At 39.0% G+C, this 9210-nt stretch overlaps 1 protein-coding gene across 1 annotated transcript in view; it reads right to left on the bottom strand.

Moving 5' to 3' along the window:
* Positions 1–243: 243 nt before the first annotated feature.
* The window catches only part of LOC147109451 (uncharacterized), a 35975-nt gene continuing 27008 nt past the window's right edge, over positions 244–9210 (bottom strand). Inside the window, exon 2 of the mRNA XM_086003398.1 lies at positions 244–2807. Within this exon, the coding sequence (XP_085859524.1) occupies positions 2461–2807 (347 nt within the window). The 3' untranslated portion in view covers positions 244–2460. The remainder of the gene's footprint in view (positions 2808–9210) is intronic.

Raw genomic sequence — 9210 nt, 5'->3', positions numbered from 1 at the left:
CATAATATCTCAGACCTCCTGTCCCTTACATATGTGGAATTGGAGCTGTTGCTCTGCCAAATCCTTTATTTCTCTACTCCCACAATACCTGCACTGCATCCTCTTTCACTTAACCATGATAAAGTCACATACGAGAAAAACATGTTTTTTTTCTTTCCCGTTATTCCTTTCTCTTGGTTGGACCTTGACCCTTTGCATGATCTCTACATTCTGAAAATGGACATCGAGATCACACTGTGAAACCAAATTTCAACATTAGGTTTTTATTTTACTTCAGTAACAGTCAATTCTACAGTATAAAATTGTAAAAATACTTCAAAGTGAAAGAGAAATGATCCCTCTCCCACTGTGGGACGAGTAGGTATATTCACAGTTTGTGGGATAGGTCATCCAATTCAGTTGTTCAAAGCTTAAATGAATTGTGCACTCACAAGGACTTGTTTTTAAAAAAAAAATCAAACCACAACTGGATTATATTTGTAATTCAGATATCTGAATCGGTTCTATTAAACCCTTTTCCATCTTAAGTGGACAAAATAGTAGCTGCAGCGTTCCACTAAAAATAGAAATTCCTCAATGAGAAAGGGTTAATCTTCCATTTGTATGGTTAAAGATATTAAAAAAGGCTTTTCTTCGGTTTACATGTTCTGTGATTTAACAGAGTGCCTTTGGGTAGAAAATATCTACATAGGGAAGGACACAAATTAAGTATACAGACTGAAGATTATTGTCATGAAATTACAGTAACTAAAAAGTGAACAAGCCACACAACTTGGAAACTGAACCTCAGTATTAAAATATGCCCTTGCTTTTCCACACAAGTTATTAGTAACTACCAGTATTAAGCATCTTTAACATTTGCGTCTTCCAAGACTTGAAGCATGCTTTGGCCACTAGGGGTTGGTAAGCAAACACAAACCATGTCATGTCCACCCTACCCCAATAACCAGTTAACATAACATTTCTCAGTTTAATTGTATTCAGCACCTTAATCTAGTAATATCCATAGTGAATTAAAAGAAAATAGTTAATTAACTAGCACCTCTCATTAACAACCCAACGTTAACAGAGTCATTTACAATGATGTCTGTATGAGAACTCACCATCTACCAATCATGTTTAAGGCTTTTAGGTTTCTTATTAAGAGTGGCTCAATTTGGATAGAACAGCTCAGCTGTAACTTTGTTTTACCAACAGTTTTCGAGTCAGCTCTCTTGTCAAGAAACACATTTACAAGCACTTGTATTTGTTTTTTTGGGGTAAAAGATTTAAATCTTTCATTACAAGTCCCTGGGAATTATTAACTCCTTTTTATAGCAACATTTAGCCACATTTATTTCATAATGGCCAATGTAGAAATACATGCATCTCAAATCAAATGCACATCATTATTTGTGGCTGCTACAGCATCAATTAAAACTAATTATTCAGAATTTCTTACATCATCTAAAAATTTAAAACAAAGTAAGCTGACTCTGTAAAAGTGATATTTAAAAATTTTAAGAATCCCATTTCTTAAAAATAGAAACTAATAGCTATTGCCCTGTAGGTAACAGAAGGCTGGATCCTCCGTTAAGGTAATGATGGTTTGTGAGCATTCAGGTCTGAGCACATGCCCTTCAGCACAGCAAGGGGGAAGGTCTCGACAAGGCCATGTTGAATCCATTTGCTAAAACTGGAATGCCAACAAATCAGACAATTCCTTTAATACATTTATTTTAAAAAAAATTCACTCACTCACAATTCATGGTGTCAAGACTCAGTTATGCAAAATAACTATATGCTATATTTCTCACTATGGAACACTGCCCTATTACATAGTGTTGTAAGATTTCCATTTATTGAAGAACTGCTAAGTGCATTGTATACTAAAAGTAACTGCTACGAGGGAAACAATAGAATGAAAGACTGGTTATGCTACAGCAAACCACTTCCAATAGTGCTGTGAAATAAAAGGAAAACATGAAGGCAGGGCAGTGGACTTGATGCAAGATTTTCCTTCATATAGGTTGAAAAGATCACATTGGATCATTTGATGTATTGTCTTACCTAGGGTTATATGAAAGAACATTAGTGATTGACTTTATAGGTAACCTATTTTTAAGTCCTAAATAAAGTCATAAAATGAAACTCTTGTACTATCTTTGCATTGCTACAATTATTTCTTCCTGACTTCATGTTGGCTTAAAAGTGAAGTCAATTTTTGCACTCAACACACCCCCCAGAAATTAGTCTACAAAGAGATGGCTGGTTTACTTTTGAGCTATTGCTCTCAATAGTTTTACCAAACAAAATTGTTTTCCACTCAACATGCAAGCTTACCAACAATTAAAAAATCTTTTGGTTATGAACCTGTATGCAGTTGCATCAGAAAACATACTGTATATAAAATAAAAATGCGCTACAAAGATACAACTTCATTTTTAAGTGAATAAGTTGAACAGTGAATTTAACCGTAACCTAAAACACTTTCCTTTCAGTTATTTCACCCTCAGCAGCTGAAGACGTGGAAGGAAAGTCAGCCATATTATGGCCCATCATCTGTCCCAGCATGAATAGAACACGGGCTTCATGTTCTCTGTCGCTTTGTCTCATCCTTTCCTCCATTTCCATACGGAGTTGCTCAAGACGAGCAAACCGTTCCTCGGACGCCTCCATGTAACGGAGAAATTTCTCATCTGCGGCTTCACTATAGCGGATGAACTTCTCCATCATACCATCCATTATGTCCTCCAGCGAGTGTTTCTTTGCTTTCTTCGGCTGAGGTGTAAGTGGCACAGATGAATGTGCACGACGCACACGGGGAGCTGGGGGAAAAAATACAAGAAGTTTGAAACATACCCCACTGAGCCAAACAGGCTTTACAAACCTGACAAAAAAAGTCTTATTTAGTCCATGAAACGCAATAAAGGACAGGGAAAGATCAGCTGTTCCATCAAGCCTGTCCTATATGGTCACGGTGTAACTTCTGCACACCATGACCCCCATCCGCACCCCCACACAACTCCCCAACCTCTACAATCTCCTGGGAGGGACAGAAAAAACGTAGGCCAATTGAGGAAAATACTGGGAAATTCCTCTTTGATCCCCAAAGGCAATCAACTAAGTTCCAGGAGACCAGGATGGCTGGGAGACACATCCTCTAATATCCACCTACCTTCTATATGTAGTTCTGTTGAAATGGACTATTGAGTCAATAATTTAATGCTGCATATCAAATTAAAAAAACAGCAGTGTATCCTTTGCCAGTTTATAAATTAATTACATGCTATTTAAATAATTTACTGCCAATTTAAAAAGAAAGCTTTTGAATGTTCACAAAGTAGCTGTCATTCAAAATGCCTTCAAGAACAGATAGGTGCCTTCAAACAGGACTTTAAGCTCCATTCCCAAATACAGAGTGCAAACTTCCAATGATCAATGTTTAAACATCTCTGACAGACCTTTCATAGGAAAATTTGTGACAATGTACTACATGCTGCAGTGAACAGTCAACAGCCTTAATGATCATTGGATTTCACTGATGAGGTTACGCCACGAGTCACCAGGATCTGTTAAAACCATTTCCCCTCAATATTGTGATAGAAGAATTATGTTCTCCTTTTTGTACTGTTGTTTCCTACCAGTTTCAAGTTAAAAAAGTTCTAAAAATGGTGCAGATGAGTGCTCTGCAGATTCATGCAGCCATTTAAAAGTGTAGTTGCACCCACCAGTTAATAACGAACCACAGTACTAATACTTCTTCCGAGAGAAGCAGTGTCTGCTTAGGAGGTGCATCAACAATCAAACCGAAAATACAAAGGTCTGCCAGCAACCACTTATGTGAACTTAGAACCATTAAAAATGCTTGTAATACAACTGAAAAACTAATAATAGTTTAAAAATTAACTTTCATGACCATTTTTAGTGCTTCTCAAAACTCATTCATATTGGCTAACGTGTGACTACTTAAACATGATTGTCTTTCCCTCCTCGCGAGAATGTGGATTTGCGCAGATATTCCTGATGCCAAGAAGGTATCCACCATGCAGGTCCTCACAGGTCCAGGTTTCCAATTGCATAATTGTCCTACAGTTAAAGGGCACCAATGGAAATGTTACTGATCCAACCAACAAACTGTCAATAAACCAATTGTGGATTAGGAAAAGTAATGCTGGAAAAGCTAGTCACATTAATGAAATTTTATAATGGCATGAGAAGTATCTTTACTCAAAGTTTTAAAATCATGTTCAGAGATTTAAACAAAATAAATCCAAATTTCTTTCAACTTGGCTACAAACACTTCAAAATGCATCACCATCAATTTCAAACAAGGTGTTATGAAAACCAAGTCAAATATCAACTCCAGAATAAAAGATTCTATTCTCCAAGTATGTTCCCACAATAGCAGATCCAGCGTGATAGGCTGTTCTTTATTCTTATGGAATGCCATTACCAGTGGTTCTAGAATCATAGCGTGATACAGCACTGAAGGAGACCAGTCGGCCCATTCAGCCTGTGCCGGCTCTTCAAAAGAGTCTCTAGCCAGTTGTTGCCTGTGCTGCCAACAATAGTTTTCATGCAAGACTTGGACTGTTACATAAAATTAAACAACAAAGAGATTACTATTAAAATGTACAGGTCTGATTCATTGCATGTTTTATTCCATATCCACTGAGAACAGTGCCCTTAAACTCAACTCAAAGTACATGTTTGGTCAGCTCTTGTATGATAAAGCCCTCACAAATATCCTGAGTTTGCCAACTCAAGTCTGGCACATCCAATACCCGCACCACTATGCAGCAAGAAAACAGACATTTTCAGTTGACCACTACATGTAGAAATTCCTATATGGATAAGGATTTTGTTTTCTACTACCTGTGTTTTTGGAAAAGGGAAATAAAAAGTTGCTGTCAGAACATTAAATACAACTCATTGAAACATTTGGGGCAAGCATGTTCATGATCTAAGAGAACAGATAAGTTTAAAAAATTATTTTCTTGCCCCCTCGGTGTAGCATAAAATGGGGCCATACATGGACTTCATTTTCTGGCTTCTGAGGCTCCTCCATTTTCTCTAGTACTTTCCTAGGTACAAGCTCTGTTCGGATGTACAACATGATATCATATGGCTCAATCAATAATTAATAAGTTGAACTGTCATCTTGATTTGCATTAATAATTACAAAAGCAGGGACAACACGGCCTTCATCTAAAGTGAAATTAATGCAATTTTATTTGCACATTCATACTTGCATTTCCACTCCCAGATATGCACGATCTGCAGGTAACAGGACAGTCATAAAAGCAACACACTCTAATGATAGACCTCCATGCACCCAGAAACAAAATGCACTTCATCTTTTACTCACTGATCAATTGAGATAGATCACTACTGAATTTTCCAGATCTATATGAAAAAAGATTTACCAGAATGACGTCACAAATATCAAGTTCCAGGGACAAACAAAATACTAACAAGTTGATCTTGGAGATTAGAAACACTGTTGGCAGCCCATTTCAACAATAATGTGTGACCAGTTTTTACAAACTAAACTAGAACTGCAAAGGTTCCACTAAATTCATGGTATACAGTAAGCCTGAGCCATTAATAGGAATCAGCAGCAAAAAAGCCCTCTCTCAAAAAAGGAATGTGTATACCTGTGAGGCAATATAAGACACAGGAGCTTACATTTTCTGACTGAGCGCAAGTTCATTGATTTCACAGAATCACAGAAACCCCACAGTGCAGATAGAGGCCATTTTGGCCCATCGAGCCTGCACTGACACATATCCCACCCGATCCCCGTAACCCCTACACCAACACATATCCCACCCTATCCCCGTAACCCCACGTATTTAATCCCCCTAACACTAAGGGTCAATTTATCATAGCCAATCAACCTAACCCGCACATCTTTGGACTGTGGGAGGAAACCGGAGCACCCGGAGAAAACCCACGCAAACACAGGGAGAATGTGCAAACTCCACACAGACAGTCACCCGAGGCCGGATTCGAACCCGGGTCCCTGGCGCTGTGAGGCAACAGTGCTAACCACTATGCCACCGTGCCGATTTGTGTAATCTAGTCCTGTTGCTGCAAATGAATGAACATTCAGAGTGAAATTTTTTCCAAATCATATAGTTAGTGGCTTTGTGCAGTGGAGCATTAAGGACAAGTGTACCATCTGTAACTAACAGAGCTTCAGATATTGATAAAATTGCACAACCATCTCATGTTGCTGCCAACAGTCTACGGGGAAGGAGATAAAATTGGTTGTTTGAGAAAATAGGGCAGCTGCCTTTATACATCTCTGTACTGTGGATTGATTAATGTGGGTCATGTCATCAGTGCACCCTTGAATGATTCGCAGAGAGGGCTGCTTTAACTTTCAAAGCCACTGGCAGTATGATGTCCTTGTACGGGCTTAGCTGCAGGTTACTTTGCAGCACATGACACAACCCATTCACAGGCTCCTTATCAATCGCAGTCTGTGCAAGCATTGGTCCTCTGATAGTTATAGGTCTGTCTGCAATAGTGTGAGGGTACCAGTGGTTGGATACAGCATGCCTTTGTCGCAGCCTGACCTGCCTTACAACCCTGTTGGCCCCTCTCAACTTCAACCAAAATGCATAGATTTAGGGGAATTCCCATGAAAAAAAAACACTTCACTGTTACAGCAGTTGGGACAAAATAGCTGTAACACAATTGCCACGAAGGCACCTGAACACCTAAGTGACGGCAGCAAAAAAAAACTCCCAGTGAAATGGTTGAGAAGTGAAGTGAAAACTGTGCGGAGAATCTTTTTGTAGGACTCTTTAAATTAACTACTGTAAACAGCCCAGTTCCTCGCAACGGTGGACACTTGTTTTAAATGGGAGGGCAGTGTAATGATATCAGCAAATAGTGATGATATTTGTCTGTGTTTGATTACTTATGCCTTACAGCATATTTGTCTGTGTTTTTGATTACTTGTGCCTGACCAGCAGAGGTCATGTGAGAGACAAGCAGTCCAGAGGAGTTTTACTTTCAGTTTCATTCTAGATGCATCACAGCATAGTGTGTTCTGTAAAAAGCTGTAGAAAGTCTTGAACAAGACTTTAGATTAAACAACATTCTCTTTCAGAAATGAGTCTTTATTGAACCCAAAAAGAAAACAAAACAGGCAGGTGAATCACGATTAGGCACATATGAACTTAAAGGAATTGCATGAACATCTAAATCAGTTATCAGGACAGTATTAACATACTGAAATGAAGTTTTCGTTTATTTCAGGTCAGAGCTTCCTGTACTCACAAAATCCCCCACCAGAAATGTGCTTGATGCACTAAATGGACAGAGATGTATCTCTGGCTCTTTTCCAAATTGCTCATGCCCACTTGTTTGGAAGATCTTGACTTGTATATATGAACCTTCACAGGATGTATCTAGCAAGTTATTGGTTTACTTACTTACTAACCCTTTATTAAAAGCATATATCACACAAGATGTAAACAAAAAAATTTCTACAAATCTAAAGACATTTAATACTCAACTAAACAGCTAAATACAAGGAACAACTAAAAAAAAAAGGCTGCTATTAGATCAGCAAAAAGGATAATGGAAAAGAGGACTGTAGACAATTGTGGAAGGAATGGGAAAAGCTTTTTCAGTCATGTGAAGAGCCAAAAAACTGTTAAAGACTGTATTGGGCCTTTGAAGGATGCTTAAGGACAGGTTACGAAGGTCTCACTGGGTATGGCGGAAATATTAAATGAGTACTTTGCATCAGTCTTCACTCTTGAAGATGATGCTCAACTGTTAGAATTTAATGATGATGTTGATAATAAAATTAGTAATTTTAACATAAACACATTGTTTTAGATAGAATTAAGAACTTGAAAATAGATAGAGCAGCTGGGTCAGACAATATCCAACAGAAGGTCCTCAAGGAGATAGGACACGTGCTGTGCAAGCGCCTTGCCTGTATTTTTAATAGCTCATTGTACTCTGGGATGGTTCCGTAGACTAGAAAGAGGCTAATGTAGTCCCCCTCTTTAAAAAAAAGAGACAAGATGGACCCAGGTAACTATAGGCCCATTAGTCTGGCATCAGTAATAGGAAAGATTCTTGCGGAAATCATTAGGGATGCAATATAGGATTACCTGGCTGGAGAGGGACATATTAGGGACACCCAACATCGCTTCAAAAAAAAGTCATTTCTTACAAATTTGATTATATTTTTTGAAGAAGTCACCCAGGTGCTGGATGAGGGAAGCCCAGTAGACATTGCCTACTTAGATTTCCAAAAAGCTTCTAACAAGGTGCCACGCAAGATGCTTCTCTACAAGATCGAAGCCTCTGGAATTAGTGGTAATATACAGTATTGAGCTAGATTGAGAACTGGCTAGAAGGCCTTCGGCAGAAAGTAGTTATCGATGGATTTGGATCTGTTTGGAGACCGGTCACCAGTGGTGTCCTGCAGGGATCAGTTTTGGGACCATTGTTCTTCACTATTTTTATTAATGATCTAGATGTAGCTATTGAGGGCATGATGAGCAAATTTGCTTCAGGTGGATCTTGATGAAAAGGGTACATTTACAGGACAACTAACTATACTATTTTGTTTCGTACAAGACTTTGGTCAGACCTCAGTTGGAATACTGTGTCCAGTTTTGGTCTCCTCACATGGTGGGTGATATTGAGGCTTTGGAAAGTTATCAAGATAAGCTAAAAGAGCTGGGACTCTGCACTTCAGAGAAGCACAGAGGTGATCTGATTGAGGTGTGTAAGAGGATGATGGGAATAGATTGTGTTTGAGTTGACAGTTTGTTCCAATGAAGTAGGTTATGGAGGGCCAGGGTCACAATTTTAAGTTGTACAATGCCAGATCTAGGTTCGATGTCAGGAGGTGGTTCTTTTCCGAGCAAATAGTGGATCTCTGGAACAGGCTGCCAGCTTGTGCGGTAGATGCCGATTCGCTGAATTCCTTCAAGCGAGAGCTGGACTTGTTGCTGGCTGGGGTGGATAGAGATCACCTCTTACAAAAAGGTAGGTATTGCATTGTATTATCAGGGCCACAGTGTCCTTCTGGATGAGTTTCGAGTGCCTACGGGGTCAGAGGGGACTTTCCCAGAATTCCACCCCCCCTCAGGTGGGTTGGGTTTTTATCTGGTTTTCTGCCTCTCACTCACATGGGGTGGGGAGTGTATATATTGTGATATCACAATTGTGAGAGACAGGCTAGATAGA

This window comes from Somniosus microcephalus, chromosome 12 (assembly GCF_052327205.1).
Source record: "Somniosus microcephalus isolate GS21.2 chromosome 12, FLI_Smic_1.0, whole genome shotgun sequence".
In the NCBI taxonomy this organism is placed as follows: domain Eukaryota; kingdom Metazoa; phylum Chordata; class Chondrichthyes; order Squaliformes; family Somniosidae; genus Somniosus; species Somniosus microcephalus.
The sequence above is the reverse complement of the archived record's forward strand: the minus strand, read 5'-3'. Positions and strand labels throughout refer to the sequence as shown.